This window comes from Grammomys surdaster, unplaced genomic scaffold, assembly GCF_004785775.1.
Source record: "Grammomys surdaster isolate TR1022 unplaced genomic scaffold, NIH_TR_1.0 140, whole genome shotgun sequence".
NCBI lineage: Eukaryota > Metazoa > Chordata > Mammalia > Rodentia > Muridae > Grammomys > Grammomys surdaster.
Window position 1 is genome coordinate 3,464,956 of NW_021604598.1, and position 21,383 is coordinate 3,486,338.

Below are 21,383 nucleotides of genomic sequence, written 5' to 3' on the forward strand. Positions count from 1 at the left end.
CTCCCCATGCCCTGAATAAACTCTATTCTATGCTATACCTTCGTGTGGCTGGTCCCTCAGGGGGAAGAGATGCCTTGGCATGGGCCCGCTGAGACATCCCTTCCATCATCGGTTTCCCTCCATCATTGGTCCTCTTTCCTTCAACAGTAGTGGCCATACCTAGTCATAACAGACCTGCTCAAGTTTCCTTTCTGTTGCTTTGATAAGCACCATGACCAAAAATAGCATGAAGAGGAGATTGCACCTGTTTCACCTTACAGGTCACACTCCACTGGTTAGGAAGTCAGTTCAGGAACCCAAGCAGGTCAGTGGCTGAAGCAGATACTGTGGAGGACAGCTGCTCCCTGGCTCCCTTTCTTATATAGCCCAGACCCACTGGCCTAGCCCACAGTGGGCTGGGCTCTCCCACATCAATAAGAAATCAAGAAAATGCCCCCAGACATGTCCACAGGTCAACTGAATGTAGGTAATTTTCAGTTGAGGTCACCCTTTCCTAGGTGTGTCAGACTGACAACAAAGATTAGCCATCTAGACTATATAAATTAACGTATAGCCTATATTATACTACATTGGAGAAACTGTAAATGTTTTTTCTAAACAAGTAATGAAACAAGGGGATCTACTCTTCACTGTTATTCAATATGGTGCTTGAAATCTTAGCTACAGCAGTTAGGCCAAGGAAAGAAATAAGACGGATTCAAACAGGAAAACCATTACATACTCAGGCCTAGACACTAGGATAACACCCAACAACAGGAAGGCATGGTTTGTAGCAGGAGCACTCCCGCAGAGGCGGGACTTCTGCCGACGCTGCCATGAGGGACAGGCCCGTTCAGGTAGTTGAGAGGCGCCCAGCCTCACCCCGCCCTATATCCACTCTACTCCACAAGGGCGGCCCAGGAAACTACCTCCAAAGCTCGTGCTCGGTCGCCCGGACTACAACACCCAGCAAGCACTGCGGCCCCGCGTCTGACTTGCGCAGTAGCCTCCATTGTAAAATGCTATGACAACAGGGCGAGGGCGGCTTGGATTTAGGCTGGAGTGGGGAGGTGTCTTCCACAGGCTGTTGTCTTGCAGCCTCACCCCTCTTACAGCCTCCCTGGTGGTTTCATCCTCTCTGTGAGCATCCAGACGTGGAGTTTTTCTCTCTTGTCTTGTGGCTTCCGAGGGATCCATGTCGTTTTCCCTGCTTGTCTCTGGGGGATGACAAGAGGGTGCAGGGGATCTTGGGACTCACTTCACCTCCGTGGAGCTTGTGTTGCTGCTTGGCAGGATTCTGTCTGCTTGGGGACGTGGAAAACTTCGAACACAAGACCAAGAGGTACTAGTGGAGTTAAGTGTTGCTTTTCCTTGCACGGCTGTTACTTCTGTTCCAGCACTGGATCCTCGTCAGGAGGGAAGTCTGTGGATAGTGGGTTCGTAGCAAGAGGAGGCAAAGCCCACTTGTTGGCACCACCTAAGAAATATTCCAGAAATTATCTTCGGATGTATAAATGCATTGGCTACGCTTAGTCAGCAAGATGCCGTGTAATGGTTTGGGAGATGTAGGACGATCGGTTTCCTAGAAAGGAGGCTTGCATTCAAACAAACCGCTAACAAGACGTGGGTAGATCCTATAACCACCTTTGAGGGAGGAGTGATTTTTAGGGAGTCCATGTAGCAGTCACATGGAGTAAGAGCTTCTTTCTCCTGTGACATTTCAACAGGTCTTGTGAGCAGAGCGTCAAAGCAGTTCTCAATCTGCGACTGAAGCGGGAACATGTTGATACTCCCCCGTGCTGCCTGCAATAGGATTAATGGTTATCCTTTCTGTTTCCTTTGCAGACCACAGCAGTTTAGATGGACTAAGCTGATTTTATCAGCAGCTGCTCCCAAACAAGGTCTGCATTTGGCTTTGATTTTCTGTATAAATGTATAGATTATTTTTTGGTATCTCACATTGTCTTTAAATATCAAATTGTGTCTAATGTATACACATCTTACTTTATACACACAAATTGAAAGATCCTGGAGGGAAAGTAGGGTTTTTATATTTTCTCCCTTTTATTTTTTAAAAATGTATAACGTGGCCCAAGCTGGCCTGGAACTTACTGTGTCGTCTAGGCCATCTTTGAACTTCCCTTGCCTCAGGCTCCCCAAGTGTTGTTATGACAGGTGTGGGCCACCATGCAATGTATTACTGTTTGCTAGCATTCCAAGAGACCAGGAGTAACTTATAAGTAATATTTAAAAGGATGGTGCTTGAGAGTTTTTGTTTTTTTGGTGATGGGTTGGACCATTATAAGAATTAAAAACAAGAGACTTCATTTTGAAAACCATTTATAATTTATTTGTAAGAGTTTAGGGATTTTTTTTATTATGTATAATGGTTGTGGCTAAATTATACCTCCCACTTACAAATTGATTAGATTTTAATTTTTTTAATATTTCAGTGCATGTCCGTGTGTGGGCATGGGTCCCACAGTGTGAGTGTGGAGGTTAGAGGACAACTTGCAAGAGTCAGTTCTCTCATACCATGTGGGTCCTGTCAGGCTTGGCAGCAAGCATCTTTGTTTGCTGAGCCATTTCACTGGCCCTATGGTATAGCTTCTTAATGGAAATGTTCTTTGTAGGGAAAAAAATCTACTAGCCATACTGTAAAGTTTTATGACTTTTCAGATATATAGGAAGTCTCATTTCTCAGAATGTATGTATGTACTTGTGCATGGTGTATGTGTACCACTGAACACTCCAATCTCCTCAGATATTTTTGAAAAGTATTGAGATATATCAAGTTAGTATAAAACGTTTGCTGATTATAACATTTATAAGGTCTGGGGGTGTAGCTCTTTCAATACCCAGTAAAATATACATTCAGCCATATACATAAGTACTTGCACACACACTGCAAGCATGCACATATTCACATACACAGGCATGTACATGTGCTCACTAGCACGCACACACACTTTCTGATCTGCCCTTTGGATGTCCCAGTTGAAATTCTTCTGTGCCTAGAAGACTCTGCTGTCACACCTGGGTGACCACCACCACAATTATTTCCTTATTACTATTACTGGATTATTACTGGCTTTTATTAAATGATTAAGTTTTATTTATGAGACAGGCAGTTTTAACGCATCACTGAAGTAGACTCACACATATAGAAGTGACATCAATGCCCGTATAAACCCAAAGAATGCAGTGGGAACAACCTGCGATTCTGAGGCAGGCTCTGAAATCAGAAAGTTGACCTAAAGCTGCTGTTGTTCACATCTGGAACTTTCTCCAAATAATGTTTCTGTCATTAAATTTCAGGAAATAGCATCAGGTTGTCTGGTCTAGGACTATGGTACAGTCATGTAAAATTAAACAAATATTGCTTTGAAAGTAATATGGCAGCTGAGCAGTGGTGGTGAACACCTTTAATCTCAACACTGTGGAGGCAGAGGCAGGCATATCTTTGAGTTCGAGGCCAGCCTGATCTACAGAGTGAGTTCCAGGACAGGTGGAACTACACAGAGAAACCCTGTCTTGAACCACCACTCGAAAACAAAAGAAAAAAAAAAGCATTATGATATTGGAGTTTTCAGGCACAGGGGTGGTGGTCAGATAGACCTGTGTTCACTTCCTGACATGATGATCCAACCACACAACCTCAGAGAAAGCCTTTATACTCTAGCATCAAGTGATCTTGGCAGTGGGGAAATGCAGTGGTCTAGGATATGCACTTCCTTAGCCAGTTATTTGGGGGAGGGTTAGTATATTTTCTAGGCAGGGCCTATGAGATTCTTTTCTTTTGCCTGACTGAGGTGAAGAGAGTCATTCTTGGGCTGCTGAGTAGTTCTTCTTCCTCTCTGTCTTCCTTCCACTGAGCAGCCTGTCTCTCCCTTCGTCTTCCCGTTGACTGGCTGCTGCAGTGTGGTAGGTCATTTATTCTTTAGTTGGTTACTATTCCTTCTTAACAGTGCTTATGGCTCCACGTTCTCATCCTTTATGACGCTTCTGCCATATTTGATGTAGTTGCTATATTAGTTGGCTTTCAGATACTGAAACAATATACCTGAGATAATTAACTATACTATTACAATACACCTGAGATAACTAATTTACAAAAGAAACAGTTTATTGGGCTCCTAGCTTCAGAGGTTCCAGTCCACAGTCACCTGTTGCTGTGGTGAGTACATGTTACCGTGGAAGCACATGGCAGAGCAAAAGTGTTCACGTCAGGGCTAGGAAGCAAAGGAGAAGTGGGCAAGGCACACAGCCCCGTTTAGGGGTTTCCCTGATGATGATGACCTTGAATGGGGCCCCGCTTTTTAAAATTTATTTAACATTTCATTGACTTTTTTTGGTGAATTTCACATTATATATCCCAATCCCACTCAACTGTCTGTCCCTGTGTACCTTCCCTTTACCCTTGTAGCCTCCCCCCAACAAGAAAGAAAAAGAAACAAAGGAAAAAGCAAAAAAGCCCACTGGTGTGTCACATGGTACAGCCGAAGCCCACTGGTGTGTCACATGGTATAGCCGAAGCCCACTGGTGTGTCACATAGTCACCCGTTTGTGAGTCTGATTCGAGGCCTCTGGTTTCTGCTATATCACCAGTACTGGATCCTCAGTGGGATTCCCCTCAGATACCTTGTTGTTGTCCTGTGTCATGGAGATACTACAGCTTTGGATCTGCAGAACTCTCCAGCAGTGCCTATATGGGGTACATGTTGAGGTGGGCCAACTCAAAGCCTTGTGTCTGGGCCTGGGTGGTAGCTGAGCTGGTCAGCCCACTGGCTCTTTCTTCCACACCCACTGCACCAAGGCCAGCTCTCCAGCACTGCAACTGGGCCCACCAAGGAGCCTGCCACAAAGCAGCCTGTGAACCACGCTGTTAACTGAGGATGTTTAGTATCGTGCTTATAGCAGTCGGTCACAGCTTTCTCCATATGGTCCCCACTTCTGAACTAGACCCTTATTCAGTATCTGGTGAATGCATTCTCTCTACCACATGTCTCAAGAAAGGATTTACTTATTTTGCTGCTCTGGGCTATGAGAAAAGATGCACCTTAGTGGGACATGGTGGTGCATACCTGAGATTCTAGCATTCAGGAGGTGGAAGGTCAGGAGTTCAAGACTGGCATGACTGTCTAGCAAGTTTGAAGCCAGCCTGGGCTACATGAGACCCCGTCAAACAAATGAGAGGGCTGGTGTGTGGGGAGGATAAGGCTAAAGTATGTAATGTTACTATTTTTCCTGTGTATCTGGAGTATGTAATGAAAGAATTTGTAGTCTATTAAATACCATTGCTTCATTCAAGTAAAAATCCAATAAAACTATAATAAAGTGTTTAATGCATTCTTTTGGGTACTCACTGCCAGATTTAAGTTGGGTCATCTGGCAGTGAATGTGATTATGTAAAACCATTAGTCATGAGTGATAGAAATACTTTTCAGAAGCCCTTATGTGTATTAGAACTCATATTTATTTATACCCCCCTTCCCCACTTTCGAGGCAGAGTCTCATGTAGGCCAAACTAGTCTTGCTATGTACTGGAGGCTGGCCTTGAACTCCTAATCTTTCCATTGCTACCTTCCCAATGTTGGGACTATAGGCATGCATGCCATGCCCAGTATTATGCAGTGCTGGAGACTGAGGTCAGAGCTCCCTACCTGCCAGGCGAGCATTCTGCCAACTGAGCTATAGTATATGGGCAGCACAGTAACTCCTTTCTCAGCAGAGGTAAGGGATGGTGGATGGAATCCCACACATGCTTTCTCTGTGTATGTTGAGTGAACGTGTGTGTAGTGTTTGGGTGTGTGCACAAGTATGTGGGGGTCAGAAGTTAACCTCAGTTTTGTTCCTCAGGAACATCCAGCTTTGTTTTTTTCACACAGGGTCTCTCAGTGGCCTGGAGCTTGCTGCTAAGGCTGTGCTGGCCGGGGAGCCCGAGGGACCCTCCTGTCTGTGCCTCTCTAGTGCTTTTCTACCTGGCTTTTCCACATGGGTTCTTGGGATTGAACCCACGTTCTCATGATTTCAAAGTGAGCCCGGCACTGACTGAGCCATTTCCCTAGCCCTCCTTTTCTGTATTCCTGTATGGCTTGGAATTTGCTATTTAGGCCAGATTGGAAGGAAATCTATAGCTTCTACCTCTAAATGCTGGTATTACAGACTAGTGTATCCCTCACCTGGCTTTTTTTTGTTTTGTTTTTGTTTTTTTGAGACAGGGTTTCTCTGTATAGCTGTGGCTGTCCTGGAACTCTCTCTGTAGACCAGGCTGGCCTCAAACTCAGAAATCGGCCTGCCTTTCTGCCTCCCAAGTGCTGGGATTAAAGGCGTGTGCCAACACTGCCTGGCTCACCTTGCTTTTTTAAAAGATAACTTTTTACAATGTTAGGAAACTTATATAGAGAGGTACCACCTGCTTGGATATCACAATTTTCTGTTTTGTGTTGTTTGAGACAGGGTTTCTCTGTTTACCTCTGGCTGTCCTGGAACTCTGTAGACCAAGCTGGCCTTGAACTCAGAGATCTGCCTGCATCTGCCTCCAGAGTGCTGAGGATTAAAGGCTGCACCACCACTGCCCTGCCCCCCCCTTTTTAAAATACATCTTTTTAAGACAAGGTCTAACTATGTAGCTCAGACTGGTCTAAAACTTGTGGCAATCGTACTGTACTGCCTTAGACTCATGACTACTAGGATTATAACCATGAGCCAATATGGCTGGCTTGTTGTTACTTTGAATTTGTCATTTTGCAATAATTTCACTAAGAATATATTTTGAAAATTAACATATCACAATCTCAGAAATGTTTTCCCATAACAGTAATATAAATAGTCTAAACTCATAAGCTGATAATATTAAACTAAACTACAATATTTTTTAATTAGACTTTTTGGTAGCATATAAAGAAATGGGTTTCAGGGGTTGGGGGGGGGAAGTCCCAAGACCAAGGAACACCGCCACTTCTGCCACTGCGAGGGTCCCAGCCGTGGTAGCCCAGGGACTTTGAATATGTTGAGGATTGCCCTTAGCCAAGTTGTGCAGGAAAGGAAAACTGCAGGGTGTGGGTGGCCAGGGGCGGGGCGGGGGGGGGGCCTGACGCAGCCGGCGGGGGGGGGGGGTGGGGGGAAACTGAGCGCCTGATCTCTGAATCTTGTTGAACGGTTTGGCGATTGGTGATTCCCACTGCTCCGACGAGACTGGAGTCAGACACAAGAGAGGCTGAGCTGGAGGCCAGAGCCAGGCCTCAGAAACTGCCTCCAAGATCCCTGGGACCTCTTCAGCTGTTGAGTGAGTTGCTCCACCTCCTACCCCACAGCTCTTAGCACCAATCACAGTTACTAAGGCTTGTGGTTTAGACCAATCATGGCTTTCTTAGCACCAATCATGGTAGTTCTGCCAGGGTATGCACTCCACCTCCAGTCAAGGCAGAAATGGTTCACGAATGGCATAGAATCAGGGCCAATGCTTCTAGGAGCCAAGGCGTCTTAAAGTGTCTTGGATGTGCTCAAGGCTGCTAGTGCTGGCATAAGAGTAGTGGGCTCAGCTGTGAGGCAGTCTGGGCAGTGAGAGTTCACTGGTCAGCCCAGCAACCCCGGCCTGGACATCTTTGTTTACCCATAGGAAATGGATACTTTACCCACAGGAGTCCTTATGCTATCTATAGACCGACAGAGCTCAGCACTAACAGCAGTGTTGAACATTCTGTTTTAGAAAAGCTTTGATTATCTGTATATACATGTATCTCTGTGTGGGTTTGTGTGTGTGACTGCAGTACCCACGGAGGGCAGAAGAGGGTGTCAGATCCTGGAAACTAGGGTTATAGGCTGACTGCTTTGAGCTTTCTGATATGGGTGCTGGGAGCCAAACTTGGGTCCTCTGCAAGAACAATATGTACTTTTAGCCACTGAGCCATCTAGCCCACAAGACTTATTTATTTTATTATTTTAAAATTATTGCCAGGTGTTGGTGGCTTATACCTTTCTTTAATGGTAGTGCATGGGAAGCAGAGACAGGAGGATCTCTGTGAGTTTGAGGCCAGCCTGGTCTACAGAGTGAGTGCCAGGACAGCCAGGGTTACACAGACAAACCCTGTTTTGAAAAAACCAAATATATATATATATATATATATATATGTATATGTATATGTATATGTATATGTATATGTATATGTATATATATGGTGTGTGTGTGTGTGTGCGTGTGTGTGGTGTGTTTTGAACAAATCTAGGTCCTTTGAAAGAGTTGTATGTGCTCTTAACTGCTGAGCCATCTCTTTAGCTCTCACTAATGGCAGTTTTTAAACAGTGCTTTAAAATACTGAACATCTCCCTAGCACTCAGGGAAAGGTGGATCTCCCTCCCCTGTCTTAATAGTTTAACAAATGACACACTAAAAGATATTTAGGGCCAGGTGTAGGAGGATTGGGAGTTTAGGCCAGCCTGAGGTACATGAAACCCTGTCTTAGAAAACAAAAGGAATTGGGCAGTGGTGGCGCACGCCTTTAATCCCAGCACTTGGGAGGCAGAGGCAGGTGGATTTCTGAGTTCGAGGCCAGCCTGGTCTACAGCGTGAGTTCCAGGACAGCTAGGGCTATACATAGAAACCCTGTCTTGAACCCCCCCACCCCCAAAAAAACCCAAAAAACAAAACAAAACAAAACAAAAAAACCCCAACAAAACAAAACAACCAAACAAAAAAACAAAAGGAAACAACAAAGTAGAAGAAACAACAACAACAAAACTCTCAAACCTGCTCCCCCTCAAAAAAAAAAAAAAAAAAAAAAAAAGACCCAAGGAAGCAAATGCTTATTTTGTATTTTGTCAGAAAGTTAGTGTTAGGAGGAAGCTGGTCACACTGTGCCTATAGCCAGGGAGCTGAGAGGCGAGTGCTGGTACTCAGCTGGCTTTCTCCTTTTATGAGTTTAGGACCCAAGCACATAGAATCTTTTAAGGTAGCCCACATTTTTGGGATCTTTTTACCCCAACCTACCCTGGAGATCTTTTCACTGACCTGCTCAGAGATTCCCATGGTGAGCTTAAATCCTGTCAGGTTGACACTGGGTTTCCATTTGTTTGTTTGTTTATTTATTTATTTGTTTATTTATTTATGGTAGTCCTGAGGATGAGTGTAGGACTTTGGACACAATAGGCTCCAAGAGTTCTATCACTAACAAGAATTCTATCTCTCCGGCCCTTTAAACAATTTTTTTTTAAATTCTTTTTTAATGATTTATTTATTTATTTATTTTATGTATATGAGCATACCAGTGCTCTCTTCAGATACACCAGAAGAGGACATCAGACCCCATTGCAGATGGTTGTGAGCCACCATATGGTTGCTGGGAATTGAACTCAGGACCTTTGGAAGAGCAGTCAGTGCTCTTAACCACTGAGCCATCTCTCCAGCCCCCTTTAAACAATTTTTAATTTTGGGACATAGTTTCACTAAGTTGCCCAGGCTACTCTTGAATTCATTTTCTTTGTAGCCTATGCTGTCTTCTGCCGCTTCCACAGTCACTGGGGTCACTGGCGTGTGCCAGGCTCTGCGCAGGAGGTGCAGTGGCCTCTCACCTTGGCTCACGATGCTGAGCAGCCTGCGGCTGTTTGTTGGCCATTTGCAGATCTTCACTGGAGAAACACCAGCTCATCTGTTTGCTTTTGGTTCTTATTCCTGTTGAATTGTAGACATTCTTTATATATATTGGATGCTGTCTCTGTATTGGATAACTGCGTTGTGGAACGTTTCTCTAACTCTGTAGTTTGCATCTGCTGCATTATGTAACACTTAAACAACACCCTTCCCTTTATTTTGTAGAGGAAGAGGTTGAACTATATAGCAGGGTTAGTAGATGCTTTTCCCGTTGTGCTGACTGAGTACCTGGCTGTGCAGTTTACACAAGGACATGTTCATTTGGTTCAGTGTCTGAATATATGGAGTTCACCATGCAGCGGGAAGTGAGGTGGCTGGTCATGTGGTACCTGCTGTTAGGAAACAGAGGGATGAATGCTGGGGTTCAGCTGTCATCTCCCCTGTTCCATTTTTACCCTGTCTGTGACTGAAGCCTGGGGAGTGGTATTATCTACTGTGCTGTTTAGTTTAATGTCAACTTGACACAACTATAGTCTGGGAAGGGGAACTTCAACTGAGGGGCTGCCTCCATTGTTCTTGGCAGTGGGCATGTCTGTGAGCCATTTTCTCAGTTGTTAATTGATGTGTACAGGGTTATCTCACTGTAGGCGGAGGCATCCCTAGGGAGGTGGGTCTGGGTTGCATAAGGAAAGTAGCTGAGTAAGGCAGGGGAAGAAGCCAGTTGGCAGCATTCAACAGTGGTCTCTTGCTTCAGCTCCTGCCTCGACTTCCTGTCATGATCAAGTATGACCTATGAGTCAAATGAACCCTTTTCGCTGTAGGCTAATTGTGTTCTCCCTCTTTGGTAAAACTTTCAGAGACATGCCAATAATGGATCTCCTAGGTAGTTCCAAATCCAGTCAAGGTGACAAAGGTGGTTATTACACTTTGTGTTGCATGGCTGCGTGGCTGCGTGGTTGCGTGGTTGCATACTTGGTGGGTGCTGTCACTGGAATCCAGACTCACACAGCCTGTCTCCAGTGTGCGAGATTTTCAGCTTTCTAAGACAGTTTTTTAGTTTATTTTAGATGGAAGAACATGGCCTTGGTTTCAGTGATTCATGCGTGTAGAAGGCCTGCTTCAAGGAACAGGTTGTTCTGTGGGTGTAAAAAGTACAGTTGATCTTTGTTATTTTCTGATTCCGTATTTGTGAACATGTCACTTGCTAAAAGTTAGTTATAATTTCAAAATCAATGTTCTTGGTGCTTTGTAGTCATCTATGGCTGCTGCTTCAGCGGTGAGGACGGTGATATACGGGGTCCCACAGACGCCAAGGCCACTCTTTGTCTTCTTGCAGTTCTTATGCTATCAACAAGAACAAGCTGTGAGAGTCTGTTCTCTACGTCCATTCTGAGTCCCTGGGATCAAACTGAGGTCAGCAGGCTCGGTGGCCAGCCCTGCTGAGACTTCTCACCAACTCGGCATTTCCTGTTTTGTGTATAAGCAGTGGTTAGTGGTGGTACATGCTTTCAATCCCAGGACTCAGAAGTCTGAGGCAGGGGATTGAACATTCAAAGCCAGCCTGGGCTACACGATGAGACTGTGTTTCAAAAAAGCAAAGCAAGACAAGATGAGACAAAACAACAACAAAAGAAGTAATTGCTGAAGTGCCAACAAAGGGTCCTAAGTGCAGGGAAGCTGAGAGAAAATCCTGGTGATAAGAAACACTGTGGTCAGGCTAATAGAGTTACATCGCTTTTGACGGTTATGAGTTTTTGGTGGTTATGAGTCAAAAATATAAAGAAAGGTGTCTTTATACAGAAATGCATAGTGACACTATATATTGAGCCATAGAAATGAGTCATCAATATAAATAAGGTGCCTTTGTGCAGAAGTGCATAGTGACACTATATAGTGAGCCATAGAAATGTGGTGCCTAAAGCCACATCTGTGAACGGTGGCTCTGTAACCAACTCATTTGCACTGAGTGTCTGTGGAGACCTTCTGTAAGGAACTGGTTAAGGAGGAAATGTATTCCCTAAGTACCACTGACGCCTGTACCGTGAAGGGAAGTTTCGTGCACATAAGAAATTAATGCAGAAGCTGGGTGTGGTGCTCCAATCCCAGTTCTCAGCGGCTGAATCTGGAGAGTTGCTAGGTCACCTTTGAGCTATGGCGTGAGACTTTGTCTAAACAAATAAGTAGAGGGATGTATAAAAATCTCATGGTAGATGCTGCTTCATTTCTGTTGAAGAATACAGTGTGCATTCACAGGAGTAGCTTAGAAGGAGGGGCTGGGCTGCTCATTCTGGGAAGGGAATCAAGAGACAGAGGCTCGTGGTTATCTACGGACACATGGTTAGGTGCATGGACCTGCAAACCAGTTTTCCTGGTGTCTGTCTGTCTGTCTGTCTGTGTACATGTGTGCACGTGCATTCCTGCCTGTGATAAATTTCCTCTTCCACCTTACCTTTTCTGGAGGAAGCAGAAGCTCTCTGAGTACCTGTAGTTCCAGTGCAGAGGATGTTGCAGTTGGTCATGAAAGGAAGTTAGGTATTTTGTTAAAAGATTTCTGTGCTAAGTACTACGTTTCAATTTTGAATATTGATCATTTAGAAAAGTTTTCCCCCCATTTTTGTGTAATTCCTTCCTAAAGTTCTCAGAAAATAGAATCATTTCAAAATGAATATATAGGTTCTTAGCCTAATTCATGATGGTGTTGCAGGGTATCTGCTTATGGCTTGTAAGCACTTGGAACTGTGGTTTCATGCTTGTGTACGTAACACAGAGAGTGAAAGTTAACTGCAAACATGAATCTCAAAGCTATGGGAGTTGAATTGCTATGTGTTAGGGGAGAATTAATTTCAGCAGGGTGTGGTGACTATAATCCATGCACTTTGAATGTTAGAGGCACAAGATCAGGAGTTCAAGGTTAGCATGGGATACACCAAATTCTGTCTTGAAAGACGACAGCAATAGCAACCAAAAAAACCCAAGACTTTAAATTAAAGGTCTTTAGTTTTAAAAGTCATTTGATTATAATTAATTCACAAATAAAGACATCACGTAGTGTGATTAAGGTAGACGCTCAAATAGCCTTGAACCCTGTCCATCTGGTGAATACACTGAGTCAGCAAATAGGACGGCCGAGCCGAAGCCTGTGTCCTCACTTAGGGAATCACACAGTCAACGGTATTGTCATTCACTTATCTACCACAGGGAGAGGAAAACTGTGTCTTCTTTGATGATACCCAGGACCTTTGCCTGCATTCTCTCTTTACTGTCACCTAATATTATCCCTTCTTAACTCCTTTCTAAATGTTATAAGGTACCCACAGTTACCACTCTTGGTTAAAACTGGAGTGTGTGTGTCTATACATTGTAGATCAGAACTGAGGGAGAATATGTGTTCTCTCTGTGCGTAGGAAGGAAGAGTCCAGGTGATGCTTGTGACATTAGTCCTCTGGCTTGACTAGCATCACATCACATGCATGCATGCATAGAGGAATTAGTGTAAACTTGTGTCAGTAGACAAGAACAGGCCACTTACAGAGTCACAGGCAGGTAGAGCTGAGCCTTACACATTTTGGGGAAACTGGTTACTTTGTATCCTATTCCTTTCCTAAGAAATCTCCAGTTTTGAGCAGTGCAGTATGGACAGCTCTTGTAGTCTTATTAGTTATTTCAGGCTTTAACAAATAGTTCATTAAAAAAAGCTGCCGGGTTCACCATAGAGAAAGACACTTTTTAGTCTGGTTTTCTGCCCAGCTTAGATTTTTAAAAGGTATATGCATAGATTGTCAATTCCACTTGCTATATACAGAGTTCTTTATGCATAGTAATAAAACAGCAGCAGCAGCAATAGAATTTATCAGTACAGGTTCAGAAACTTGTGGTTGGCCCACTTCAGTCATCTCAGTCCCAAATTCTTGTCACTTTTTACTGACATTGTAATTTTCAAATGTGAAATGAGTTTACAAATGTGCCCTGCATTTAGCCTGCTGTTCCAATTTTGATTTTCTAGTGTGTCTTCTCCCTGCCTGCTAAAAGCTAGGATGCTTCAGGTCCATGTACAGTAAAAGTGAGGCCTCGCTGAACATTTAAGGCATTGAGCAAACTGGAGAACGTCACATACCATGTGCTGGCGTGAAAAAAAGTCTGCTTTATGTGTGCATTTAAAAAAAAATAAAAAATTTCAAAAGTTAATAGTTATCAGCCATCTGTGTTTCCATTTTTGGTATACTGTTCATTTCATTAACACATTTGCTGGCTATCAGTTTTATTTCCTTGGTATTTAATTTCTATAGTTCTTTGTAAATTCTGTAAGTTAGTCCCCTGTCTGAAGCACAAGTGTAAAGATTTTCTCCCCTTCTGTGGACTGTGTGCTCTGATGCTAGTTGTCTTTGCTGTTCAGAAACTTTATATTTCACAAACTTCCATCTGTGGAGAGTGGATTGGATTCCGTGCCATTGACGTTCCATTCAGAACGTTCTGCCCTACTCCAGGGTCTTTTACCTCAGTGGCCTTGTAAATTGTAGTTTATTGTGTGTGTGTGTGTGTGTATAGTTTAGTTTTTTTTCTGAAAAAATTTTACACTATATATTTTGGCCATGTTTTTCCCATCCCCCTTTCTTCCAGATCCTCTGTACCTTCCTACCCAACTTACTTTATATTTTTTCTCCCTCTTAAAAGACAAAGAATCAAGAAATACACACTCAAAAATCCTCACAAAACCCACAAATATAGTAATCAAAACAAACAAGCAAAAGATCAGTAAGCCAAAAAAAAAAATGCCCAAGCAAAGCACAGTGAAATTAAAAAGAAAAAATCCAAAAAATACCATCAAGTTAACTTGGCCAACTTCTCCTGGGCATGAGGCCTGCCCTGAAGTGCCATTAGTATAACTGGACTCCATTCCTCTGCAGCTGGGTGTGACTTTCAGCTAGGTCCTCTGTTAGGGGTGGAATCCTGTGTTTATATCTTCTTCTCAATGCCAGGACTCTGTGTGAGCGACCTCGTGTGAAGGTCTTGTACGCTGCCAGTCTCAGTGAGTTCTTGTGTTTGTCAGCTCTGAGGTGTCTGGAAGACACTGTTTCTTGTCACCCATCACCTCTGGCTCTTGTTATCTTTCTGCCTCTTCTCTCTGATAGATCCCTGAGCCCTGAGGGAAGGATTTGATGGAGACAACCCATTTAGGACAGAGTGTTCCAAAGCCTCTCCCTCCCTGCACGCTGTGCAGCTGCGGGTCTCTGTGCTGATTCCCATCCACTGCAAGAAGCAGCTTCTCTGTTGAGGCCTGAGATACCTCAGTGTCTTGAAGAACATTCTTTCCGTTCTTCTCTGTCAGTTTCAGCATTTCAGGCTCTAAGCTAAGGTCTTTGATATATTTTTGAGTTGATTTTTGTCCAAGGTGAAAGCTATGGGTTTACTTGATCCTTCAGAGGATATCCAGTTTTGCCCTCGCTATTTGTTGAACATGATCTTTTTTTTCTACTGCACGTTTTGCCTCATTTGTCAAAAGCTAGGAGGTCATAGTTTTGTTGGTCTATATGTGGTTCCATATGCTCTGCCTGTCTTCTTGCACCAGCACAAGGCTGTTGGTATCACTGTATAATTTGGGGTTGGGTTTTGAGAACCTCCAGTGTGTTCTTATCACTGAGGATTACTTTGGCTATTTGTGATACTTGGATTGTTTTTTTCTAGATCTGCAATGTATAACATTGGAATTTTGATAAGCATTACATTAAGCTTGCAGATTGCTTTTGGTGGTATATCCATGTTGTAATATTAATTCTGTTAACTCAAGAATACAGAAGATCTTTCTGTCATCTGGCATCTTTGATTCCCTTTTTCAGTCTTGATGTTTCAGTTTGTTGCTTAAGTCTCTTTGCAGGTACTTAATATTTAAAGTAATTTATCTTATCACTATTATTTTAAATATGTGTGTATGTCTGTATGTGGGTTCCTCACTTGAGTCCAGTGCCACTGAAGGCCAGGGTATCAGATATCCAGGCCTTGGAGTTGAGGGAGTTTTAGCCACTCATTGTGAGTGCTGGGATTCAGACTCAGGCCCTCTGGAAGATGAAGATGCGTTCTCATCTGCCAAGCCATCTCCATTGCCCACAGGTACTTGACATTTTGGGGAGTTGTTATGAATAGGTTAGTTTTCCTAATTTCTTTCTGGTATATATGAAGGCTATATTGATTTTGAATCTTGTAGCTTTACCATGTTTCTACATCTAAGAATTCTCTAGTAGATTACGTAGAGTCTTTTAAAAATAGAATCATGTCATCTGCAAATGGGATAATTTGACTTCTTTTTATAAGGTTAATTTTTTATTATATACAAATGTTTTATTTTTAGATTGAAAGGAAATGTCCTTGTTTAAGGCCCGTGACTGGTGGTCTACTGTGCTGGGAGAAAAAGAGGAATTTGATCAGGGCTGCTTGTGCTTGGCTGATGTCGACAACAGTGGAAACGGACAAGGTGAGGAACTTGTGGGGTACTTTTGTTGTCCCAGTGTGGGGGTTGACCTCAGGGCCTCACACATGCCAAAGAGGTTTTCTGATCCTGGGCTTTAGTCTGCACCTCCCCAATGGAGCTGAGCATTAAAGACAGTAAGTAAGAATGACTCAGTTTTAAAAGCATGAACTTAAGAGAACACGACTAAACTGTCCTAAGTATAACCCAGGGTTGAACATATCTAACTTCATCCTCCTTCTGTGTAGTCCAGGCTGGGTGGATCTCACTCTGGTCCTCCTGGGTTTGGGGTTACAAGTGTGTGCCACTATATCTGATATTTCTCTTACAAGTAACATGTATAAGGCAGGCTGGCAGATGTGTTCTTACCTCTGTTTTACTTATATCACGTGGGCTTTGTTCATGCCGTTGTATTACTTGGTAGAATTAGTGGACAATTCACATGACACCACTCGGTATGCTACCAAATGGGGTCTTCTAGGGTAGAGTTAGTAAAATATTTAATAATTTGAAAACTCCTCTTAGAGATCATTTACAATGAAATGATGCACTCTTCTAGTTGATTCTGAGAGCATTAATGCCATGATAAAACCACGAGGATTCTGCTACTGAGAAGACACAGTCGGTACGCCATTGCTTTCATTCTGTTTGAGAGAGACCAGCTACTGTCCTAGCCTTACATTGCTTGCTTCTCTGCATAGTCATGTGTTTCAAGTTTTAAAAAGGGTCTAGTTCTATATAGTTACAGTATGAAATTAGTACTATGTTTGAATAACTAGTATATCACAAGCTTTTATTTTGCAATTCAGATAATCATTGGCCTCCAAGAAAGAACATTTAATTTGCTGATATGAATATTACTCCTTTCCTATTTATTTCTATTACCTGTAATGAAAATGTGTTAGCAAGGGGCGGGGTGGAAAGAGAAAGTTACATTTGCAAAGGAAGCAAGAGAGAGGACTGGGAAGAGGAAGGGAAGAGGAGGAGGAAGAAGAGAAAGGGGAGGAGGAGGAAGAGGAGGTCCAGCATAAGGTCTTCAAGTACAGAAGTGTCATCTTATTTATTTTTGAGAAGAATCCAGTCCCTCCCTCCTACTGTAAAGCTGGGTAGGCCTCTGTTCAGAGGCCGCCCTGGGAGCTCAGTGATCATCCGGCATGACTCTTGGAAGCGTATGGTTTCCCTCTTACTTGTTCACATGAGAGTCATGAAGACATCTACCCAGGTGACATGCTGAAGCTCACCCCTGTCTAAAGTGTTCAAAGCTCAGCTCGGGTGAAAACTATACTTCTGAAATATGTTGCTCTTTCTTATTTCTGTTAGGGTCCATCCTGGGTGCTAGTTGTGAGCACTAGCCTCTGTCTTCCTAATCTGTGCTGTATAAATGTCATTACATATTGTCTGCCAAATAGACAAAACCAATGATTCTCATTTCCCAGAGCTGGATAGCTGTCCGGGAGTGATTATCATATATGAAGATTGTCTGTTCCAGATGGAGAGCCTGTGTAGTGCTATTCTCTGGGAATGCATGGGGGTGTTGGCTCAGGTGTCTGCACTGTGAGTGCTCAGAAGTTGCACGGCCTTCTATAAAGCTGGACAGTCTCTGTCGATCTGAGGGAGGAAGGGGCTGATGTAAACAGTTTGAGATATGGTCTTTTTAGGATAACAGTATCTCGGAGGTTTGGAAATAAGTGCTTAGAATGTGTGAAGACACACGGAGAGACAGACAGTGGAGTGAGAGGGAAGGAGGTGTCAGACCGTAACTTGGAGACTGCAAGTAGTAAACGGCGCAGTTTGGGAAGTAGTCAGAAACAGATTTTGAGAGGCCTTCCAGAGAGTCAGAGGAAACAGCTAGGCTGGTTTCTGGGAAGCAAGGTAGGCTTATTTGTTTATAAAGGGTCTCATATAGCCCAGACTCTTCTTCACCTCACATTGTAGCTGAGCCTGACCCTGGAGTTCTGATCCTTCTGCCACCAGCTCCCAAGTGTTGGGATTACCACTATATGCCACTGTGCCTACTTTTACACGATGCTGGGGATGGATCCCCTTTAAGACCATGCTTGACAAACACTTTGCTAACTAAGCTACAGCCCAGCTTAGAGGCAGAGTTTTTAATGACAAGAGGAATGAAAGGTTCTCAATCATTTACAAGCAAGTGGCTCATTAGTGTTCTATGCAAAAAAAAAAAAAAAAAGATAGATTTTTTAAAAGATTAAAAAACTTCACGTGTCCATCTCTGTGTGAGTGCAGGTGGCTGCAGAGCCCAGGTGCTGGGTCTTCTGCAGTGAGATTTTCAGGTGCTTAGCTGTGAGTGACCTAACATGGATGCTGAGAACCAGGCTGGGCTCCTTTGTAAGAACAGTCACAGCTGGAGAGATGTCTCCAGCTGCCGGTAGTGTTCTCGCTGAGGGTAGGTGAGCATTCACTTCTAGATATGCAGGGAGTGAGGGGGTAACGGGGTGGAGGTGGAAAGACCATGGCTCTTTAAGAAAACCTGCTATAAAAAGCCAAAGTAAGAAAGACTGAGGACAATGCATAGCCTAGAGATTTCCCCACTGTGGCAAAGACAAGAGGACAAGATAGAAAGTTCCCATGCCTGTTTAGATCTGACCAGCCTTTTCACCCCTGTACTCCATCCCATCTCCACCAGTCCTCTTTATCAGATCTCTTTAAAGACAGCTGCTTTATCAGTTCATCCTCTGGGCTGCTGTCTTTCTGACCCTCTGGAATTAGTAGAATTCAAAGCAAGTATTCAGGATTCTCGCAGAACTTGGGTTTTTGCTTTTTCCAAGTGCATCTGTGGAAGTCCCTGTCTTACTGTTCTGTTGCTGTGAAGAGACACCATGACCATGTCAATTCTTACAAAAGAAAGCATTTAGTTTGGGTTTGTTGACAGTTTCAGTGGGTTAGAGCACATCATCCTGGCCAGAAGCATGACAGCTTGCAGGCAGACATGGTGCTGGAGGAATAGCTGAGAGTTCCTCTTTCAGATCCTCAGGCAGTGGGAAGAGAAAGGCCTGGGCCTGGCTTAGGCTTTTGAAACCTCGAAGACCATCTCCAGTGTCACACTTTCTTCAATAAGGCCATCTCTCCTAACTGTTTCAAACAGTGTCACTCCCTTGTGACCTATCCTTCAAATCTGTGAGCCTCTGGGAACTGTTCTCATTCAGGTCACCTTCAGTCTGTTAGAGAAGAATTCTAGGACAGTTCAGCTTAGGGGCAGGAGAGGTGACCCAGTAGTTAAGAGCACATAGTGCTGTTGCAGGGTATTTGATCACACTGTCAACCCAGAGATTGTGTTATTTACTGGGAAAAAAACCTGTTTCTAGTTGTAGCATGTGGTTCATCCCTTAGTACAGTACACACCTTTGATTCCTCTGACTGGAATATAGACATGCTCTTAATATAAATCTTTAATCTCAATGAAGGTCAAGTTAGTTTGTAGAGGGAAGCACTTGTGTTTAAAAGTGATGTCTAATAGAGCGGCAGAAAAGGTGACGAACCAGAGAAAGATTTGACAGAATAGGATATGCCCAACTCCCATGAGAAGAGAGAGGAAAGGGAAGCCACTTAAGAGAGAGCAGTGGAGGGGGGAGAGAGAGAGAGAGAGAGAGAGCGAGCGAGCGAGCTAGCAGTTTTAGCAGGAGAGTTTTACAGAAACAAACTAGACACAGGTGAAGACAGAATGTGGCAGAGAATGAGAAGGAGCTAGGAGATTATAACAGATTGCCAAAGTTAGTTTGAGGCCAAGCAGAACAATTCAGTGAGAAACTGAGAGAAGCCAGATTGAATCAGTCAGCTTGGAGTGGAGTTTGAGCCAAAACAGCTGAGTTGAACCAGTCAGCTAGGGACCAGAAAGAACTAGGAAGGGATGAACTTATTCAGCAGTAAGTCTCAGAGGCTGAAAACATTCTAGGTCTAGATTTGATTGTATGGAGGCTAGAAGCTTTCAGCACTAGGCCTAGGTTAGCCAATGGAGGCAGTAAACTTTGGAGATGACAATTACATCAGGTGAATAAAAGTTATATTTACGCAATGCTTTTCCAGAGGACCGGATTCAATTCCCAGCACCCATCTGGGAGCTCACAATTGTCTGTAGCTTCAGTTCCAGGAAATTTGATGCCATTTTCTGTCTCTATGGGCACTAGGCCGACTTACATATGTTGTCATTTCTCCTTTCTGTCTGGGTAGCTGGTGGCAGCAGATGTCTAGTTCACCAGGATGTTATGGGCAATGGGCATGTGCTGGCTTCTGTCAACTTGATACAAACCACAGTCACCTCTGGTGAGAGAATCACAATTCAGGAGTTGCCTCTATCAGAGTGTCCTGGGAGGTGCATCTGGGGGCATTGATTAATGATTGGTGTTAGAGCCCCCAGCGTACTGTGGGTGGTGCTATCCTTGGGCAGGTGGTCCTGGGCTGTAAGCAGACTGAGCCAGCCATGGAGGAGCATGTTCTTCTGTGGCCTCTGCTTCTGCTTCCTCATTCCCAGTTCGTTTCCCAACTCATGGCATTGACAGACTAACCTTTAAGCCTAACAAACCCTTTCCTTCTGTACATGGTTTTGGTCAGTGTTTTATTGCACCAACAGAAGCAGTTTAGGACAGAGCACCAGGTCGGATGACAGGTTGTGATAGTTTATCTGTTCTCTTTCTTGGAGCGATGTGCTCCATAAACCCACCTAGAGCAGGGGCAGGAGCTTTACAACGTGGTGCTCCAGCACATCAGAAGGAGTCAGATGTCCTCCTTATAGGGGGACTCATGCTCACAGCTTACTCTCTGTGTTAACTTCTACATTAACCTTTTTATCTTTTGCTACAAGTAATATGACGTCATGGTAAATTTAAGTAAAAAGGAGTGTCAGATCTCCAGGATGCTGCCATAGGGCCCTGGTGGCTTTATGTCTCCTTAGGACTGAAATCACCATGGGAGTGCCTTTCCTGGAGAGGATTGCTGCGGATTTAAAGAGTTAGTCTATGGAAACTGTCTAGTCAATGTCCCGGCACTGTAGACAGTTAGTAAAGCAAATGTAGACCTCCTCCCAACTAATGAGGATTTGTTTCTTAGCATCATTATAATGAACATCACTTCAATGTCTGAAAATGGCAGCAGCTTATGCTGTCACAGATGCTAAGCTCTGGAAAGCAAGGTGTTGTCAGGGCCATGCTATTTCTCAGGTTTCTAGCATTCTTTTGTCTCTTCTATTATTATTATTATTATTATTATTATTATTATTATTTGGATTTTTGAGACAGGGTTTCTCTGTATAGTCCTGGCTGTCTTGGAACTCACTCTGTAGACCAGGCTGGCCTCGAACTCAGAAATCCTCCTGCCTCTGCCTCCCAAGTGCTGGGATTA

At 43.7% G+C, this 21,383-nt stretch overlaps 1 protein-coding gene and 1 pseudogene across 1 annotated transcript in view; one reads left to right on the top strand and one right to left on the bottom strand.

Annotated features, from left to right (window-relative positions):
- The window catches only part of LOC114618232, a 4,697-nt pseudogene extending 4,573 nt beyond the window's left edge, over nt 1-124 (bottom strand).
- Nucleotides 125-1,081: 957 nt separating this feature from the next.
- The window catches only part of Bbs9 (Bardet-Biedl syndrome 9), a 365,371-nt gene continuing 345,069 nt past the window's right edge, over nt 1,082-21,383 (top strand). Inside the window, 3 exon segments of the mRNA XM_028763694.1 lie at nt 1,082-1,321; nt 1,825-1,880; nt 15,912-16,034. Coding sequence (XP_028619527.1) covers nt 15,923-16,034 — 112 coding nt within the window. The 5' untranslated portion in view covers nt 1,082-1,321; nt 1,825-1,880; nt 15,912-15,922.